This window comes from Macaca fascicularis, chromosome 12, assembly GCF_037993035.2.
Source record: "Macaca fascicularis isolate 582-1 chromosome 12, T2T-MFA8v1.1".
NCBI classification, from domain to species: domain Eukaryota; kingdom Metazoa; phylum Chordata; class Mammalia; order Primates; family Cercopithecidae; genus Macaca; species Macaca fascicularis.
Window position 1 is genome coordinate 133,462,200 of NC_088386.1, and position 20,688 is coordinate 133,482,887.

General features: G+C 51.9%; 1 protein-coding gene across 4 annotated transcripts; it reads right to left on the reverse strand.

The window, feature by feature from the left end:
• Nucleotides 1-861: 861 nt before the first annotated feature.
• RAB17 (RAB17, member RAS oncogene family) lies at nt 862-17,683 on the reverse strand. 4 transcript variants are annotated; one of them, XM_065526326.1, is made up of 6 exons: nt 17,421-17,683; nt 5,283-6,646; nt 4,577-4,728; nt 3,816-3,941; nt 1,916-2,009; nt 862-1,663 (listed from the first exon to the last, which is right to left on the reverse strand). In XM_065526326.1, exons 2-6 carry the CDS (start codon nt 5,356-5,358, stop codon nt 1,554-1,556), a joined length of 558 nt encoding a protein of 185 aa, XP_065382398.1. In that variant the 5' UTR covers nt 5,359-6,646; nt 17,421-17,683; the 3' UTR covers nt 862-1,553. The 4 variants fall into 4 exon arrangements, with proteins under 4 accessions (XP_065382398.1, XP_005574794.3, XP_005574793.3 ...); XM_005574737.4 differs by lacking the exon at nt 5,283-6,646 and adding an exon at nt 12,859-12,952; XM_005574736.4 differs by lacking the exon at nt 5,283-6,646 and adding an exon at nt 12,793-12,952.
• Between the last annotated feature and the right edge of the window lie 3,005 nt (nt 17,684-20,688).

Consider the following 20,688-nt stretch of genomic DNA (forward strand, 5'->3'; position numbering starts at 1 on the left):
GGCGGAGGCGGGTGGGTCACCTGAGGCCAGGAGTTGGAGACCAGCCTGACCAACATGATGAACCCCCATCTCTAGTAAAAAATACAAAAATTAGGTGGGTGTGGTGGCGCACACCTGTAGTCCCAGCTACTCAGGAGGCTGAGGCAGGAGAATCATTGGAACCTGGGAGGCAGAAATTGCAGTGAACTAAGATCATGCCAGTGCACTCCAGGCTGGATGACAGAGCGAGACTCCATCTCCAAAAAGAAAAGAATAAAAAAAGAAGAAATCTGACCCCCAGTGTGAGAGGTGGGGCCTAATGGGAGGTGCTGGGTCATGGGGGTGGGTCATAAATGGCCTGGTGCCATCCTAGCAGTAATGAGGGAGCTCTTACTCCAAAGCTCCTGTAAGAATTCCCCCAGAGCTGGTTGTTAAAAAGAGTGGGACCTCCCCCCTACCCCTCTCCCCGTGTGACCTCTGCACACCAGCTCTCACTGCCTTCTGCTGTGAGTGGCAGCAGCCTAGGGCCTCACCAGAAACAGATACTGGCCCCATGCATCCTGTGCAGCCTGGAGAGCCATGAGCCCAACAAACCTCTTTCTTCATAAATCACCCAGCCTCAGGTATCCCTTTATAGCAACACAAAAACAGACTAAGGCATGGGTTTCTCTGTAAAGGGAGGCAGGCAGGATGAAGTGTCGCCATCTGGGAATGCATCCCATCCAGAGAGCTGGGCCAGGCCCACATTCGTCACAGCCTGCCACATGGGCCTGCTTCCTTATTTACTTAGCAGGAACCCTCCCAGAATCTATACAGAAATACCTACAACCATCCATCAGGCGCAGTGCCCCGCCTTGTCCTCAAAAACTTCCAAAAGCCAGATTGTCAAAAGCCATTTAATTTTTGGAGAAAACAATGCATACACAGTACACGTTACATCTCAGGCGAAATGTCTCAGAACCTTCCTACGCATTGGACAGAAACTCAGCTTCACCACACTGCCAGCCGGGAGACCATGGGAGGGAACTGGCGCCACTTCCCCCAGCTGCCCTTCCCACGGGCAACTTCACCAATATGCGGAAATCCCGCGCCCACCCCACAGTCAGTCATTGCTCTGTTTCTTCCCGGCACCACCACCTCCATCTGGGCCTGCTCCCCAACTCCCCGAAGCAGGTGGGCCCAAGCTCCAGGCCAGTGCCCCACTCAGATCAGGCGTTAGGCTTCTTCCCACCATCGCTGTGCTCCAGGGACTTTTCCAATCCTTCCTTCCTCTCTGCCCAGAGGCTGCCTGGCTGAGGGGGCCACCGTCCAGGTAGGGCAGGCACAGGCATCGGGGGACCAGAGGGTATCGGTGGGGATGGGGCACAGCACTTTCCTGGGAGCCATGTGACATCAGATCTTCCCCTGGCGGTTTCCACTGGCTGTGGGAAGTGGTTTTTATAAAGGGGGCCAACTTCCAGGAACCTCTAGGGCTCGGGAGCAACCCAGCATCGAGAGCGAATCAGAATCCTCGCAGAGCTGGCCATGGCCCAGGCAGGGGGCGTCTTCTCCACAGCCCCCAGGAGCGGCTGCACCTAGTGGGCACAACATTTGGCCTGCCTCCCGGGCCCCTCGTTCAGAGCCACAGCTGCATCCCCCTGCGGAGCCTGGCCCTCCCTGTCGTCTCTCTGCAGTAGCTCTTGGGCTGTGAACGGCAAGAAGAGGGGAAGGGAAGTCACCCAGCCAAGCACAGCCCTGCAGACCAGCCACCCCGGGCGGGACCCACCCCTCTATGTTTATCCGGAACCATAGACCAAGGGCCTCCTGCCCCTCCTGGTCACTGTCCAGTCCCTAGAGACACCCTATGGGATCCCACGTCACCAGCAACAGGGACCCAGGGAAGTTGGTCAAGGACAAGCACCTCCCACCTTGTCTGGCCCGTGGGGATGTCACTCACCCACGGCACTGAACACCTCTGACACCTGATAGTTCAGTTTGGCTGAAGTTTCCATGAACAGCAACTTCTGGCTCTCAGCAAACTCCTTCCCTTCCTGAAAGAAACAGTCACAAAATCCAGCGTTGTTTATAAGAGTTTCCTAAGGACACCTGGTTCACTTCCAACAGTAAGACCTGAGAAAGCTGCAGCTGTGGAGCCCGCACTCCTCTGCGTTTCACGTCCAAGTTGTGTTTCTCGCACTCCTGGACAGCCAGGGCCGGGGAGGGGCAGGGTGTGCTCCCTGGTAGAGGCTCTCCTTCTAGCTGGCTGGGGACGGCCTTCCTCCTCCTGCAGCGCCTGGAAAGCCAAGTTCCCACCCCCAGACTCCCCTCCCACCATGCCTGTTGGCACCTGTGGGGTTTGATGCTGGGCAAAGAACCAACTGAACACCCAGGAAACAGAAAAGGCAGAGGGAGGCCCCTGGACAGCGCCCACCTGGGCCCTTCTTCTGGGAAGCCCTCATTTTCCAGCACAGCTCTCCTTTGGGGAGAAACGGATGTCCCAGAGCAAAGGCAAACTGGAAAATAGCAGGCTTGCAACGGGTGACCAGGAGAGAAGCAATCATGGGAAGGCCACAGCCTCGCCCAGGAGTCAGGGGTGGCCAAGGAATGGGGGCCTTCCTGTGCAGGCCCCTCCCCTAGCCTCCAGGACTCTCCCAGGAAGAGGAGCCTGTGATGGATCCCAGAGGGCACAGCTCAGGTTCCTGACTGTCCAGCCAGACAAGGAGCTGGCAGCAGGTGTGGCCAGTCACACCCACAGCTCTCGCACCATCATGAATGCACTACTCCTGTCCCAGCCCAGAGATCCCTCGGCCGGCCCTGTGTTGGTCCCCACTGTGCGCCTCAGCCAGCTCCCCAGACAGACGCTCCAAACCCACCGTGGCCGCCCACTGCCCCTCCAGGCCTTGAGTAACCTCGCACCTGTGTTTCTGTGCCTGCCTGAGCACGCAGCACATCTAGTCACTCTCAGGGGACACAGCTCTGTTGCCAGGACCCTCTCCTCCCCCACCCCACTTTGCAACGAAGGCCCAGACCAATGCTGTCTCCCTTTGCTCCCCTTGCTCTCCCCTGAGATTCTCCAAAATCTTCACCCCACTTCTCCATCTCTCCACAGCCTCCATTGAAGCTGGGGCCTTTTCTCTTTAGGAGGCGCGCCTGTCGGTCTAATCCCTGAGTTGGGTCTTCCCCTGGGCCAGCCTCTAGTATGTGTGGGGTCTCCCCATCTGCCACTTGTCTGCAGCTGTTTATATGGTCTTCATCCTAAATGTAGCGGGGAGGTGGGATGCCAATGGAAGAGAGACAACAGAACACCTGGGTGACCGCTGCCTCTGCCTGTAAGGAGGCCTGACAAAACCCGGGTGAGGGAGGCCATATTTGCACAGAGGCCCCTTCTGGGAACTGAGTGGGGAAGGGAGCCCTACTGAGGAAATAGATTGCTTTTCTCGTTCAAGCCGAGCCCACCTTGCAGTGCCGCCCTGCCCTTCCCTCTGCCGGCCATGCCGTGCCTGCTCCTCCACCACTGGGCTGGAACTGCCATGGTGCTGGCCCTGAGTTTTTCAGGAAATCTTTGACTAACAGAGAAACTCAGGTGGAAAGTTGTGTGTGTGTGCATGTGTGCATGTATGTGCGTGTGCGTGCGAGTGTGCATGCTTGTACGTGTGTGGGTGCAAGTGAGAGTGAATGTAGGGGGGTGTGCATGTGTGTGCAGATGCATGTGGGCTTGTAGAGGTGTGTGTGCACATGTGTAAGCGTGTGCAAGTGTGGGTGTGCGTGTGTGAAAGTGTGAGTGCCAAGGTCTTGACACAGGCGGGCAGGGCTCTCTCCTCCTGTGGAAGAGGAGAGCAGGGTCTCCTAGGCGGTACCTGGAAGGTCACCTCCCGCTCCTTGCTGAGGTCTGTCTTGTTGCCCACCAGCATCACCAGGACTTCTTCCGGGTGCAGCTCCTTCTCCAGGTCCTTCAGCCACTGCTGAGCCTTGAGGAAGGAATCCTAGAAAAGAAAAAAAAAAAAGTAATGTCAAACAAAACTTACAGGTGGTCATTAGCTATTCCGGCGGGGAAAGCCAGTGTTGCTGTTCATGTTGTGTTAAATGTCACAGAATCCAACTGGCCATGGACACACCTGCAGGCTGCTCTGTTCCTCTGAGGAGGGCACGTTCCTGTCCTGGGTGACCTGTGCGGCCAGGCAGAAAACTGCTGGGACACACATCAGATCCTTCACCCTGAGCAGGCCCAGGAGACTGCCGACCACGGGGTATGTCAGGTCAGGCCTTGAGCTCCTGAATCTTCCACCCCTAGGTGTCCTCAAAGGACCACTCTGTGCAAGAGTCTGGGGAACTGGCCACCACCCCAAACCCTGACCCTAATGCAGCACCAGGAACTACTGAGTGGCAGATGGCAGCGGCGTGTTCTTTGTGGACCACAGAGGAGCAGAACCCCGACTGTGCAGGAGGATGGGGAGTTGTCAGGAGGCCATCCTGGAGGAGGTATTACTGCTAGGATGGCACCAAGCCATTTATGACCCACCCCCATGACCCAACACCTCCCATGGCATCATTGCATTGGAGAAACTAGAAGGCAGGTGCTTGGGAAGGAGGATGGGACATGCCTCAAGGTGGGCCCTACCTTCCTGGTGATGTCGTACACCAGAAGCGCAGCATTGGCGCCCCTGAAGTAGAGGTGGCAGACACTGTGGTACTTCTCCTGGCCAGCTGTGTCCCAGATCTCAAGCTTCAGAGAGGCGGTGCCTACATCCACCACCTTTGTGAAGAACGCACCTGAAACAGGGAGACCCACAGGGCTTACTCAGAGGATGAGGTTGCCACGTGTGGCTCAGGTGGGACCACGGCGAGCCACAGGCACAGCAATGGGCTCAGAGGGACAGCTGGCCACGTGCCTCCTATGCCCGCATGGCCGGGCGGTTGAGCAAACAGTTATTCTGGGAGATGGAGGCTTCCACATCAAGCAAAGTGTCAGGAGTGATTGCTATGGGGCCTTCGGAGAGGCTTTGGTTGGGAAGATAAATCTCCAGGACCTAACACAAAAGCTCTGGGTTACATATGCCATGGAAGGGATCTCCACTTACCGGGAGTCCAACACATCCCTGCCAGCTTCCACAGATGCAGCTGGGCTCTGGGGACCCCTAGAACCCTGAGCACCCCCAGCCCACTGGCCCCTTGTCTGCCAGACCCATCTTGCACAGAGGCAGTCACAATTGCACAAGCTTCTCCAAGACCTTCCTCGCCTCCTAACCTCCCCACTTTCCTGATGCTGCTCCCCACCAACCCCCTTCTCTACTGTCCCCTCTGCATGGCGTCCTTCCTCTTCTTACCTAGAAAACTCTTAGGTGTCCTTTGAGCTCTTCGAGTGGCAACCCCTGCCTCCATGGAAGCCTCCCTGCACCCCATACACACCCAGAGGCAAGGCTTCCTGCATTCTCTGCCTGTCTCCCCCAGAAAAGCAGGGGCTTTGTCTTCACACACACACACACACACGCACAAAAACTACCCTCACGCACTTTAACATATTGGGCAACGCACTGTTCATTTAAAGATTTTCTACCCTTTGCTTTCCAAAGAGATATGATTTTTAAAATGATTATTTTCTAGATCTCCAAAATGTTTTGCCCATCGTGTGTGGCTTGTCAGGGACATGTTATACACAGAATCGGAGAGGAAGGGGTGGGAGAAGGCAAGGTGTCTGGGGCATGGAGGAGCCACCAGCACTGGCAGGCTCCTGTCAAAGCGGCTACCCTGCCTAGACCCTGGGTTGGGTTTGGAGTCTGTTGGGGAGATTCCGGCAAATGGAGCCACAGGTTTAAAATGAAAAGTTTCACTCCAAGGACAGTGCATGCGAGTCCTGCAGCTGCCAAAACAAAGTCCCACGAGCCGAGTGGCTCAAATTAGCAGATTTCTTCCTGCAGTTCTGGAGGCCAGAGGTCCAAAACCAACACGCTGGCTGGGTTGGTGCCTTCCAGAGACTGAAGGAGAATCCGTCCCAGGCCTCCTCCAGCTTCAGGGGCTGCCGGCAACCCTGGTGTTCCTGGTGGCTGCATCACCCCCATCTCTGGCTGTCTTCATGTGGCTGCATCTCTGTAGCCGCGTCCTCTCCCCTTCTTATAAAGACATCAGTCACTGGACTTAGGGGCCATCTGCAAAGACCCTCTCTCCAAATAAGGTCGCACTCACAGGTTCCAGGGGATAGGACTTAATTGCATCTTTACAGGTGGGAAAAACACAGTTGCACCCACTAAACATAGAACAGGAGGTTGGACAGAGCTTTCCAGCATGATGCAGCAAGACCATGCTTCTCTCTCATGACACGGCCTCTTCCTAAACGGAAGCCACCACCTGGGCTCTTCTGCCCGTGTGTCCTACAGTTTCCTGCAGGTCCAGGAACTTGAAGTTAGACAAACTCTCTAGGTCAAACAAAGCTGCAGTCTCCATCCAGACAGTAGGACCAGTGATTTCCAGCTCAGACGGGGCAACTGTTGGGACTGAACCGGCTATACACCTCTGAACTCATCAGGTGTTCCACTGGATTGACGACGGTGCCAGAATGAAGACTGTGCCCAGGCCATGAGTGTAGACCCCTCAGCTGATCTGACGGCAGCTTGCTTAAACTTTCTAAGTCTCAGCTTCCTCGTCCATAGCAGGAGCTAATGGTGCCCTCCACCCAGGGTGGCAGTTAAATCATCTGAGCAAGGAGAGAAAGAGAACATGAGTTTTGCTTCCTCTTCCTGTCCTCTTTGCTCTTCGTGGACTTGTTGTCTTAAAACGTGGGCCTTTCATCCTCCTCTTTCTGTTTCCCATCACTTCAAATCACATTTCTCAGTTTGAATTTGGTTTTATCTTAAAAGCTGGTGCAGGTGACACGTGAGCATAAAACTCAGGTTTGCTTCCTCCATTGACCAACCTTAGCCTCTCATATTTTCCTTTTCCATGTTGAAAATGATGGCTGGAGGCCGGGCACAGTGGCTCATGCCTGTAATGCCAGCACTTTGGGAGGCCCAGGTGGGTGGATCACTTGAGGTCGAGTTCGAGACCAGCCTGACCAACATGGTGAAACTCTGTCTCTACTGAAAATACAAAAATTAGAAAGGTGTGCTGGCACGCCCCTGTAGTCCCAGCTACTCAGGAGGCTGAAGCAGGAGAATCACTTGAACCCAGGAGGTGGAGGTTGCAGCGAGCTGAGATCATGCCACTGCACTCCAGCCTGGGCAGCAGGAGACAGTGTGAGACTCTGCCTCAAAAAAAGAAGAGGAGAGGAGAGGAGAGGAGAGGAGAGGGGAGGGGAAGGAAAAGAAAAGAAAATGATGGCTGGTGGTTGAATTTACACTAATGTAAAATCCCAGCAAAATTCCAAGGAGGGCATGGGTCTTAGTCCAAGCAATGATAATGCATAATAGTCAATGTTTAGCTATTTACAGAACATAGACCCTTCTCTTCCCTGCAGAGAGATGTAAGGCCCTCAGGTGGGCCCCTGGACAGGTATCTGAGGCAACCTAGTCTTGTGCACTCCTTGGCTCTGACCTGGAAGACAACATGCATTTATTATCATATCCTTTTTCAGAAACCCACTAACCACATGTTCTGTATCTCCACAGCTAAAGCCAAAATGTAATTAAAAAATAAATTTTTGGCTGGGTACAGTGGCTTATGCCTGTAATCCCAGCATCTGGGGAGTCCAAGGAGGAAGGATCACTCTAGCCCAAGAGTTCAAGACCAGTCTGGGCAATGTAGTGAAACCTTGTCTCTATAAAAAATACAAAAATAAGCTGGGTACGGTGGAGCACACCTGTGGTCCCAGCTACTGAAGAGGCGGAGGCAGAGGATTGCTTGAGCCCAGGAGGTTCAGACTACAGTGAACTGTGATCGTACCACTGCACTCCAGCCTGGGCAACAGAATGAGACCCCATCTTTAAAAAAATAAAAATAAAAATAATTCCTCTACTAAATTTTATTTTCTTAATTTTAATTTTTTTTGTTTTTTTCTGAGATGGAGTCTCACTCTGTTGCCCAGCCTGGAGTGCAGTGGCGCAACCTCAGCTCACTGTAAGCTCCACCTCCCAGGTTCACACCATTCTCCTGCCTCAGCCTCCCAACTAGCTGGGATGACAGGTGCCCACCACCACGCCCGGCTATTTTTTTTGTTTTTTAGTAGAGACAGGGTTTCACCGTGTTAGCCAGGATGGTCTCTATCTCCTGACCTCGTGATCCCCCCGCCTTGGCCTCCCAAAGTGCTGGGATTACAGGCATGAGCCACAGTGCCCAACCTAATTTTAATTTTTCTTTAGTAGAGGCACGGTTTTACTATGTTGCCCAGGCTGGTCTCAAACTCCTGAGCTCGGGCAATCTGCCCGCCTCGGCCTCCCAAAGTGCTGAGATTACAGGCGTGAGCCGCTGCGCCCAGCCTCTTTACTAAATGTTAGCATCATATAAGTGGTTTTGCTTTTTTACCTTTTAATTTAAGTAAACAGCTGATTCTGCTCATTGAAGCCTTCTCTGTAGCACTTGGCTTTTTTTGTAAAAGTAGTGAGCTGATGACAAATTGAAAGGAACATGAAATGGAAACTTATTTTCTGGGGGCTCTAGGACATCAGCCACGTTCTCGGTTTAGAAGGGAAGTGAACTGGTGCCGGGTTGAATGTGCCTTGTACCTGTTTGTCACCCTCCCCTTCCTGCAAAAAGCCCAGCAAGTCTGGGGTGAGTCGTGGCTTCAGCTGGCAAATGTTCACACAAGCACTAGATGTCACCATCCTTCCAAAAGATGTCATGCAAAAGTCGGAATCTCCCCTGCTGTGGCCCGTTAGGACGCTGGGGGCAGTCCATGGGTAGCGCCAGCCCCCATCCCTGACACAGCAGTGGCTCCTGCAGCTGCCACCTCCTCAATAGGCCCTGGCGGGGGTGGGCGGGAGGCTGGGCTCACTTGGACTCCCGTCTGCTCTGCCTCTGCCCTGCCTGCTCTCACGGCACCGGCCAGCACGTTGGGTTTCCAGCTTCAGGGCTCGAGTCCGTGTCACTTTCTGGCTCTGCTTCCTGCTTCCTCTGGATGGACGGTGTCTTGCCAGGAGCTGAGCCCACCGCCTGTGTCACGTCCTGCTGTGGGCCCCACCCCACACACCTGTCCACAGAACCAGACCCCCTCGGGAGGGCCCCAGAGACGCAAGTCAATCCTCCTGAAGGCTGACCCCTCAGACAGGGCTGGCCTTGGTGACCTTAAGCCACCCAAAGTAACAGCAACCTTTCATGGAGAGCCCACTCCAGGAAGGTGTTTACACTCCCATTTCACAGGGAAAAAATCCAGATGGAGGGAAGGAGCGGCATTCCTGTGGCCGTCCATCCCATCCCTCCCTCGGGGTTCCTGCAACCAAGCACTGGGCGCGTTGCCTCCTGCATTTCCAGGCTGCCTGTGAGGACAGCACTCCCGTTCTCCTCTGAGGCTCTGCTCCTGGCCCACCCTCTCCCCTGGGCAGGAGCCAGTGTTCTTGATAAAAGCTGGAGTCACACGTGACAAAAGCAGCAGGAGTGTCTGCTCTCAAAGGGTTTTCGTGCAACACAGATCACTCTTCCCCCAAAGCACATAAGTTAAAGGAATGAGCACATCCCATCTCCTCATCCTAGAAGCGGCAATACCCACATTTATAATAATATATGATCATGTAATGATTATAATGATGATTAATAATTAACATACACTTTGGGAGGCCAAGGCTGGTGGATTGCTTGAGGTCAGGAGTTCGAAACCATCCTGGCCAGCATGTTGAAACCCTATCTCTACTAAAAATACAAAAATCAGCATGGTGGTGCACACCTGTAATCCCAGCCACTCAGGAGGCTGAGGCAGGAGAATTGGTTGAACCCAGGAGGCGGAGGTTGCAGTGAGCCAAGGTCGCACCACCTCACTCCAGCCTGGGCAACAGAGCGAGACTCCGTCTCAAAAAATAATAATAATAAAATAACTAACATAGGCCAGGTGTGGTGGTGCACACCATGGCAAAACCCTATCTCTACAAAAAATATAAAAATTAGCTATGGTGGTGTGCACCTGTGGTCACAGCTACTCTGGAGGCTAAGGTGGGAGGATGGCTTGAGCCCAGGAGGCAGAGGTTCCAGTGAGCCACTGCACTCTAGCCTGGGTGACAGAGCAAGACTCTGTCTCAAAAAAATTAACATAATGATAATAATAAATTGCATGACATCTATCCATAGCTATAGTAATATCTACCTCCCAAAGCTGTAATATTATCCCAAGGTGTAACGCAGACACTCAGATGGAAGCAGAGAAGACCAGCGTTCCCACAGGGGACTCAGGCAACAGCAAAGGAAGGAGCTTCCACAGTTCTGCTCCTGCAACCCAGCACAGCTGCCCCCACACCCAGGTGCTCAATACAAAAGTACGGACCCCAGGGTTGGAGGCTGATGGGATGAAGGCGGCTTGTGAGCCACAGGCTAACCTATTTTGGCCATTCTCCTCCTCTCCCTGTTGTGCCACGGGCCATAGCCCACAGCCTCCCAACCCTGCCCCATCATGGAGACCCAGAGTGGGAGCAAAGACTCCACACAGCAGGCCTGGGTGAAAGGCAGAGTCCAACCTGTAGAACGGTCCTGCCCCTCGGAGAGAGGAGACAAACCCGGGCCCCGGGGAGAGGGGTTTGGAGGAAGCGAGGCCCTGGCTTTCATCTGAAAGCTGCTGGCAGTGGGGTGGCCCCTGAGGGCCCAGGCAGAGGACCAGGAGTAGAGTGAGACATACAGGCCTTCCCCGCAAGCAAAGACCCCCAACCTGGCCTGGGACTCCCCAGCAAGCCCAGCTTTGTTCACCCCTCTGAGCCTGGTAGGCCCCCTGAAGAGAGGGCAGGCAATTGGGACAGCCAGGGCAGGCGTGAGGGGGATGCTCGGACCCTGGCTTGATGGAACGAAAGGAACTAGGGCCTCGCCCTTCAATGTCGGGGCCTCCATCCCCCTCGCCTGTAAAATACAGAATGCCCAGCACCACCCTGAGGCTCCACGGACCCCACACATTGCCCCCCACCCCCACCCAAGGAAGGTGGGGGCTCTGTGGGTACAGCTCTCTGTGGGCTGAGCACATCCAAGCATGTCTCAATGAATCCAAAGCACCCTCCCACCCTCCAACCACACATCTCGGAGTCTCTCAGCCCTGCTTGCACTCACCCAGTGAGTGCCTTTGGGCGCTGGCTCCTGCAGGCTCTGCTAGGGTGGCAGCACAGAGTCCTTCTGTACAAGGCCCTGTAGCAAATACTTCAGGTTTTACTGGCCATGGGGTCACTGCTGCAACCACTCAACACTGCTGCCGTTTTAGAGTGAAAAGAGGAGGAACAGCAAGAATATCATTTACAGAGGGTAAGTACCTGAACAGGTAGAGCTTTGTCTCCACAGAACCTTATGCACAAAACAAGCAGAACAGCCAGAGAGCCACAGTGTGCAGACCTCCGTCTCAGAGCGAGATCCGTCCCCAGTCCAACTCACCTGGCCTGACACCTGCTGCCTCTCTCTGCATCTTGAATACCAGTCACCCAGGTACAAAGCTCTCAACATCCAGGCCCAGTGAGGCCCTCATCAGTGTTCTCTATTCTCAGCTGAGGCCACCCTCCGGCCAGCCTTGGCACTTTGATGTATTTTTAAAGGAAGCCAAGTCCAATATCAGGACTTGCGGGGTGAGGGGTGCAGATCTCCCTGCTAATGGAGAAGAGGATTGCACTGCCCACCCCAAGGCAACCTTGACTCTCTCCCCAGGGTCGCCCTCTGCAGACAGCCTCTCACCATCACTCTGGCCATTCTCACCACTAGCTCTGGGAGTTGGACCAGGCAGACCCCTGCCGATCCCCCTGTATCTCCTGGGGATCCTTCAGGAACTACTCCCCACCCCCGAGAAAATGGAAGGGCTCCCTAATAGCTAACACCATGTGCCACATTTTGCAATTGTGTTTCTGTGTTTGGTGCATCTGTTTAGCTGGTTATAGAATCCTCCCCACCTAACGCAGGCCTGGAAAAGGGTTTGTGCTCAACAGATGCCTGTTAGATGAGTAAATGAATGAGTCCATTTGGAGATGGGCAGCTTATCCATCTCAGAGTCCGAATTTGAAACCAAAGCTCTGATTCTGCACGTGTTCCCCCAGGGGACATTGGCATAAAGAACACGCTGGCTTTCCCCATTTCAGGTGAAAACTGGGTTTCACTGCCTAGGCAGGCTGTGCCCACAGCAGGACGGGAAGGAGGCCAGCAGCCTGCAGATGCCCCATGCAGTCACTCCTGAGCTTCACGACAGGTTAGCCTTTTTAAGAAACACAGTGAGAAGGTCTCCCTCCCCACCCACGCCCAACAAGGATCCTCCCACCCCCAATCCAGGCCAAGCTGGTAAACCAAGTCCAGGCGGGAAGGAAGATGCTGGTGGGGTAAATAAAGCAAGGGAGCAGTGTTAGCAGGAGGGCGGCCTGGGTGGTGGGAGAGGACAGCTGGTTTAGGCCACTGAGTGGCCAGAGCCCAGGAGGCTTTATCCGGGCTCTCCCTTCCACCAGCATAATCCCTCACACCCAACCCAACCCTTTGGGGCCAGAGGTCCTACTCCAGAATCTCCACCCCCTGCAGACTCCAGCTGAGCTGAAATCTGACCCAGAGCCAAGGGTGCCTCCTGTCTTTGTAGATTCTGTGGCTGCGTTCATGGACCTCACTCCCTCCCCTCACACACTGGACACAGGCAGCTCAAGGCCCCAGGACAGCATGGGGATTCCTAGGCAGGCATCATCCCCCTCTGCCCCAGGTGTGAGTCAGCAGCCCAGACTTCTGCACTGGAGACCAGCAAAGGGGTGCTCTGCTCTCACTTACAGCCCACCGTAGGCAGGATATTCTTGAAGTCATTCTTCACGTACTGAAGAGCCAAGCTGGACTTACCCACGGAGCCACTTCCCAGGAGAACCAGCTTGAATGCACGGGGCTGGCTGGGGGCAGCCCTGGGCTGGGGGGTCCTGTGTGCCTGTGCCATGCCCTGCAAAGAATCACAACCGCCTGAAGCAGGTGGAACATCTGAGCCACATCAACTCAGCAAGCTCAACCCCGGGGCTGCTTCCTGCTCAGGAGCAGATGGTCCGAAACAGAGCTCCCAACTCAGAGGCCACCTGGGTCCACACTCCTGCTCCCCTCTGCCCCCCATGCCCCATCTCCCCATCTGCAGTTTTTAGGTCCATTTTTACGTCTGTGGTAAGGAACAAAAGGAGTTTTGCTTAGAAACTCCGGGCACAGGTCACTGCAGACCCTGAAAAGCAATGATTACATGTGGAGGTCTTAGGGCTTATTGTTCACCTTCCATTACTTTGAATTTTTACAAATCTATTACTTGTCCCCAAAGTATCTAATGCATGGAGAGGTAAAAAGCATCTGAGCATTTCTTGGCTGGTTGTTCATGGATTAAAGTTGGTGTTTCAGAAAAAAATCTACCTAAAAAAAGTTGGTGTCTCAATGATCTCAAAACATCATAGACACATTCCTATTGTGTCTAAAGCCTCAGAATCCACAGTGGTATGCCCCAGAGAAAACCAATTTTGTGGTCAAAATAAATGTGGGTGACCCCTGCATATTTTTGCATTATAAAAACTCTCATGTACACACCACAATAGAGAGAACAGTCTGATGGGCCCATGGACCCACCTCCTTCTTCCCTAGTAATCAGCTCAGCCATTCATGTCACTCACACTCCCAAACCTCCCCCTAGCAGGTTAATGTAAAGCAGATCCCAGGCATCCAATCCTCTGCAAATCTCAGTACAGATACAGGCATCTTTTTCTTTGCAGTTCACGTGTTGAAGAAATCAGGTTGTCTTATAGATTTCCAGTACGGATGTTGCTGATTGCACCCCTGTGTTATTGAATGGAGTCCTCTGAACTTTGTATTTTTGATACGTGGTGGTTCAGGATATAAACCTGATTAGATACAGGCTATTTTTTGGCAAGATTGCTATGAGAGTGTGTGTGCACTTCCCGCAGAAGGCAAATAATGTCCAGTTGTCTCTCTGTGATGTTGGCAGTCACTGAAGACCATTACTTCGACCCGCTCTTTCACTAGAGGGTTGCAAAATGGTGACATTCTGATAATGTTCTAATGTTATCACTTGGTGCTTGTTTATTATCTAGGAAGAGAAGCTCTCCACAATCAATATGAAACCCATCGGGGGCAGCTGGTCCTGTGATCAGAGTCTCATCTCCCTCCCTCACCATGGTGGGCAAGAGGAAGGCTCCCTAAAGAGGGAAGGGGAGGAACTTTGAAAAGGAAAGAAGAAAAAGCAGGAGTGGTTGGAAGCAATCCACATGCCCTCACTGCCCCCAGTAAGGAGCCACGGCCACAGACTGGTCTGGTCTGCCCTGCAGGGATAAGAGGAGAAGTAATCAAGTTTGAAATCAGTCTTGAAACAAATAGGATGGGATCCTAGATACCAAGAAGATCGTTCTAGGCAGAAAGCGAATGGAGAGTCACAGAGTCCTTAACAGGAGGGTTTAGGGCTCTCTACCCATCAGAGAAGAAGGGCGCCACATAGTAGACTCGAGTGGTTATCCCAAACATGCCTGGAAACCCATCTTAGATGGAAATACTCAAGTTTCACCATCAAGTATGATGCTGGCTTCAGAGATGGATAAAAAACATAACATTAAGTTTTCCATCTGTGTTTCTTAAAAAAGAAGAAAGAAAGAAAGAAAGAAAGAAAGAAAGAAAGAAAGAAAGAAAGAAAGAAAGAAAGAAAGAAAGAAAGAAAGAAAGAAAGAAAGAAAGAAAGAAAGAAAGAAAGAAAGAAAGAAAGAAAGAAAGAAAGAAAGAAAGAAAGAAAGAAAGAAAGAAAGGAAGGAAAAAGAAAAAGAAAAAGAAAATCTCTCCAGGTGATCTCAATATGCAGCCAAGACTAGGAATCACTGCTAGAATTCTGTTTTCCTTGGAGCTGGGAATGGTGTCTAGCACATAGTAAGTACTCAATAAATACCTAAGAAATGAATGAATGAGGCCAAGCACAAAGAGCACATAACACAGCACCTGTGCTTTGAAATATCCTCCTGGATTGAGGATGATTTCTTGGGGGCTGGCTATGATTTGCATGGATCCTCCAAAAAGCAGATTTGAAAACTTAGTCCCCGGTGCAACCATGCTGGGAGGTGGGGCCTAACAGAAGGTGGTTGGGTCATGAGGACTCTGTTCTCATTAATCCATGCCCGACACAGATTAACACTGCTGCACTCTTACACGTCCACGAGCCTGTGTGTTCTCTTGTCCTTTCACCTTCCACTGTAGGATGACACAGCAAGAAGGCCCCAACAGATGTAGACCCCTTGGCCTTGGACTTCCCAGCCTCCAGAACCATAAGAGACAAATCTTTGTTCTGTATACATTTCTGTCTCAGGAATTCTGTCAAAGCAGCACAGACTAAGACAGCACCTGAGGCAAAGTGAGAGTGCCTGGGGTGGGAACTGAGTCCATCAGATGATCCGCTCAAGTCAGCTGGGGACAGGCTCTCAGAGGTCAAGGCACATCCCAGACTCTCCACCCTTTGGTGGAAGGGGAAAGGGTAGTGGGGGTGGGGTGAGGGAACAAACACTACTCAATGGCTACAGTGTATACTGCTCAGGTATTGGGCGCAACAAAATCTCAGAAATCACTGAAGAACATATCCATGTAACCAAATACCACCTGTTCCCCCAAAATCTATTGAAATAAAAAATAATTAAAAATAAACAAAAAGATCCCGTCAAGTTCTCTTTGCTATTTATTTGTACAGGTTAATAAAACCTTTCCTAAGTCAAAAAAAATCTGTGGCCCAAAACTTGTCTGAATTAACTGAAATAGGTGGACTCTGAAGGAATGCACTGTGACTACTGGGATGCCAGCGTCTCATTCCTTTGACAATGATATGTCTCTTTAATAAGGTTATTTTATTTTGGGGCTGGGCGCAGTAGCTCATGCCTGTAATGGCACTTTGAGAAGCCAAGGTGGGTGGATCACTTGTGGTCAGGAGTTGGAGACCAGCCTGTCCAACACAGTGAAACCCCAACTCTACTAAAAATACAAAAATTAGCTGGGTGTGGTGGCGCATGCCTGTAATCCCAGCTACTTGGGAGGCTGAGGCAAGAAAATCGCTTGAACCCAGGAGGCAGAGGTTGCAGTGAGCCAAGATCCCACCACTGCACTCCAGCCTGGGCAACAGAGCGAGACTCCATCTCAAAAAAAAAAAAAAAAAAAAATGTTATTTTACTATAAACATACAAGTGTCAATATAAATAAACTACCCATAACTCCACCCCCTTAATACAACCACAAAAGGTATTTTTGCCTACTTCTAGCTTTTTTCTATGACTCCTAAAAACAAACCAAAACCCATGGTTTTAACATAAAAGTATTATCTCATATATGTAAAAAATACTTAAATGTAATACCAAAGGCAGTCTCACATTGCTTCAAAATCATGTTTAGTGGACACATAACATTTCTACAACTATCTCAACTTGCTGAACCATTTTCCTAATACTGGATTTTTACTTAGTTTTAATTTTTTCTCTGTAATAAGACTGCAGTAAACATTTTCTTATATAACTTTTTGTGTGATTGAGTGTTGTAAGCTTTCAATAAGGAAAGGTTGGAGCCTTCTGTCCAAAGAGAAAATTGAAAGTGTGGCGCCTGACTGCCCCCTCCAGAATTTAATCAAGATGGGGTTATTAGTAGTCAAAGACGTTATTAGGTTATTGAAGACAAAGATGCTTTCAGGGACACCATATTCAAGATTGGAGCTTCTCTAGTAATCTTAACTTGGGGCTTTTTCATTTCTTACACCTCCCTTCCACTAAAGGGAAAAAAAGAGAGCAAATCCCAAATCAGTCTTTTTTGTGGGGAAGGGGCCATTCCAGGGAAGGGTCTGGTTGATTAGCCTATTGCCAGCTGCGCTCCTGTGTCACCCTTGCCTGGGCCTGTGAAGAATATTGAGATTACAAGAGGTACACCAGTACATTGCATTCAGAATGCAGCCATTTGATACAGAAAGAAAACAAAATGTAGATTGTAAAAAGGAGTTTACAAGAAAACCTGACAAGCTTCCTAGATATCACTGGGTATTAAATTGGGGATTCTGATGTCATTTGAAATGGATTCCCTGAAGAGTTCTTCTTATTAGCAGAAGTTTGTGTTTTTTTTTGTTTGTTTGTTTGTTTTGTGTTTTCAAGACCTTAAAACTGGAACTTTCCAGAAGAAAAAATCAAATAAGAATCTCTTTCTGGGAATCCAACCTAGTGAGCTATCAGAAATCTGAACCAGGAAGTCTCCACCCCAGCTTTGTCCTTTGATTATACACATACAGGCACACGCACAGACACAAACAAATACAGACATGGGTACAAACACGTGAGCACACATACAGACACACAGAGACACACACACAGAGAAGCAGACACTCTGCAAAGTGCACAGAGGTTCAAACAATGACTCACCTGTTCCCCAGGCCCAGTCACTTGCAGGGAGCTGAAGAGCCTATCATCACCAGTCCACGGCGTTGCTACCTGTCTCCCCTTTCTCCTCTCTCTGGCCCAGGGAAAGGTTTGCTTCCCTCCACAGGCAGGACAGAAGGAGCCTCTGCTCCGGTGGAAAACAGCCTCAGAGCAGAGGTCAAGAGCAGCAGCCTTGGACCAGGGCAGTGCCCGCTGGCCCTCAGCCCCAAGGTCAGGCCTCTTCTCCTCCCAAAAGATTTCAGGGCAAAGTCCACGGTGGTCATGTGGTCACCTGGGGCAGAGCAGGAAGCTGGATCACAAAGCAGGTGACTCAGCAGGAGGCTGGACCGCAAAGCAGGTGACCTGGGAGCACCTGTGTGCTGCCGGAAGTCACATTCCTGTCCTACGTTTGCCGGCACCCAACTGGAGCCCATTGTTCAGCTTTGTTCTGGGGTTTCACTTCTGGGGTCTCACTTTGGCGCGGAATGTTTTTCTTGGCTCCTTCCTTGGAGCTGTGTTGAATCTTTGTTGCACTTGAAGAACCAACAGCCCAGAAGAGAAAAGAATATTTCGGTCAAATGAATTAATTCCTCCTACTGTCAGCTGGAAGCCAACCCTGGCTAAGCCCCACACTAGACCCACAGGCAACTCAGTGTGAGCCAGGCCGGGGCAGACCCTGGGCTGATGCCACCTGAGGGCAGGGTGGACGTGGCCTCCGTGGACACGGGAGACTCCAGGTGCAGGAGACAGGGAGGTGGACTTCCTCCTGGTCTTCCCAAATTCTTCAGGAGACTCTAGTCAGGAAATTTCTGGCTTGGTGGGAACGTAAGAGTCTCCTCCAGGTAAGATTTCCGGAGCCGCTGAGTACAGCTGGGGTACCAGGGTTGGGCCTGAGGCTGAGGAGACGGAAATCTGTTGCCGTGAACATTACTCCACACAGCCAGTATATGGGAAACCAGCTCACTTTATGTCCTCCAAAATCACCCTAACTTCTAGTTTGGGTCCCATCCCACGGGGCTGCTGGGAAGTAAGTTCCACCATCACAGTGGTTCCTCCGCCCTGTGGGAGTCGGGGGCTCTTATGCTGGAGGGGGGACACCGGCCTGGGCTTCTGCTGAGGCTCTGCCCCTCATCCCTGCAGGATGGACTAGCCAGTCCTAACACAGGACCAGTGTTGCTCTGCCACGTCCAAGCCTCCTCTGGGATGCTTCCTCCATGCAACCCCTTCCCCTGGGGTGTGGCCACCTCCCTGGAAGCTGCCAGCATGCTCGGCTGGGCCCCGGCACTCTGGAGACTTGAGAATCTCTCTTTTTGAATGAGTCCTTATCCTCTGCCCCCAGGCTGGTAACAAAAGGTCTGGGGGTGGTGACGTGCTGGGAACGGTATAACTCGTGAGATGGAGGCTGAATGTGGAGACACGTGAATGTGCTTCTCTTCTCCCCAATTCCCTTGAAGAATCCACCTTCCTGCAAGGTTGGGGGAGCATAGAATGGGAGGAAGATACAAATACTAATTTTATAGCAAGAATGCAAAAAGAGGCCAGTGCGGTGGCTCAGGCCTGTAATCCCAGCACTTTGAAAGGTTGAGCTGGGTGGATTGCTGAGGTCAGGAGTTCAAGACCAGCCTGACCAACATGGAGAAACCCCATCTCTACTAAAAATACAAAAAAATTAGCCAGGCGTGGTGACGTGCGCTTATGATCCTAGCTGAGGCAGGAGACTTGCTTGAACCTGGGAGGCAGAGGTTGCAGTGAGCTGAGATTGTGCCACTGCACACCGGCCTGGGCAAAAGAGTGAAACTCTGTCTCAAAAAGTAAAAATTAAAAAAAATAAAAATAAAAAGACAAAATGCTTAAGAACCAGCTTTTTACTCCCAAAATGGGAGGTTTGTGACTACAGTCAGACAGCAGGTTTGAAAGCCAGGCCTTGTCTAGAGAAAGGAGTTTTGGAATCTGCTAAGCTCATCTGTGACTATGTAACAGCCCATGGATCATGTTGGGGGGGGTCCCAACTCCCTAGAAGGAGGAAACCCCTAGAAGACCTCAGGCCAGTCCCCAAACAGCACAGAGCTGGGCCAGGCAGCATCCCCAGCCACCCCTTGAGCAATGCACATGTGTAAGATCACAGAAGTGACTGGTGAGGGTGCAGAGAGCCCCTGAGGGCCAGGACGGGACAGTGGAAGGAGACACCAAGATAGGCAGGCTCAGGAGCTGGTGCAGGCAGGGCCAAGGTGCCCCAGAGGCCGGCGGTCCAGGCAGGCGTTTCCAGCAGAGACCACGGGGAAGCAAGGACCTCTCACATGTCCAAGGACAACACATCCCCTCCCCACACTGCCACGAAGTCCCCGGCCACACTCCCAACCCAGGCACCAGTGTCCACGTGAGAGAGGGGCAAGGCGGCGGCATCCGAGAGAAGCAGCGTTTTACCTGGTGATCCTTTACGTTACTGTAGGACGGCAAATCTACAGGGTTGGATGGACTGAAATTTAAAACTCGCCTCTCCTCTGTTTCCCGCTACATCAAGCCCCTGGAGAAGATCTCCTTTATTAACACGAGGTAAAACACACGAAGAAAGTCCGTGACTTGTGGCAGGGGACAGGGCACGGAGCTTCTGCAGCGCGGAGAAGAGAGCCCTGCGTTCGCGGTGGCTCTCACCATGGCCTGGGGTAAAACCAGCAGAGCCCCTCTAACATCCCTGGGTGGACAGGGTCAAAGCCTGTGTAGTTATCTTTGGACGTGTAACACATACCCACTGACTCGGCGGCTTAGAATAACACGCATTTATGGCCTCACGGCTCCTGTGGCCAGGAGTCGGGGCACGGCCTGGCTGCGTCTTCTGCTCAGGTTCCCACAGGCTGCAGTCAAGGCACTGGCCAGGCTGGGGTCTTTCTAGAGTTCAGGGTCCTCTTCTGAGCCCACAGGTTTGTTGGCAGAATTCAGTTCCCTCAGTAGGCTGAGGTCCCCATTCCTGCTGGGGTCAGTGAGCAGCTGCTCTCAGCCCTTCAAGGCCCCTCACACAGCGCAGCTTGCTTTCTCAAGGCCAGCAAGAGATGCTTTCTGACTTCTAGATCCTCTTTTAAAGGGCTCACCTGATTGGGGTGGGCTCCCACGGCACCATCTCCCTTTTGCTCAACTCACAGTCAACTGATGAATGACCCTAATTACATCTGCACAATTCCTTCACCTTCACCATATAATATAACCTGATCTCAGGAGTGACACCATCATAGTCACAGCCCTGTGCACACTCCAGGGGACAGACATGTTCACCAGG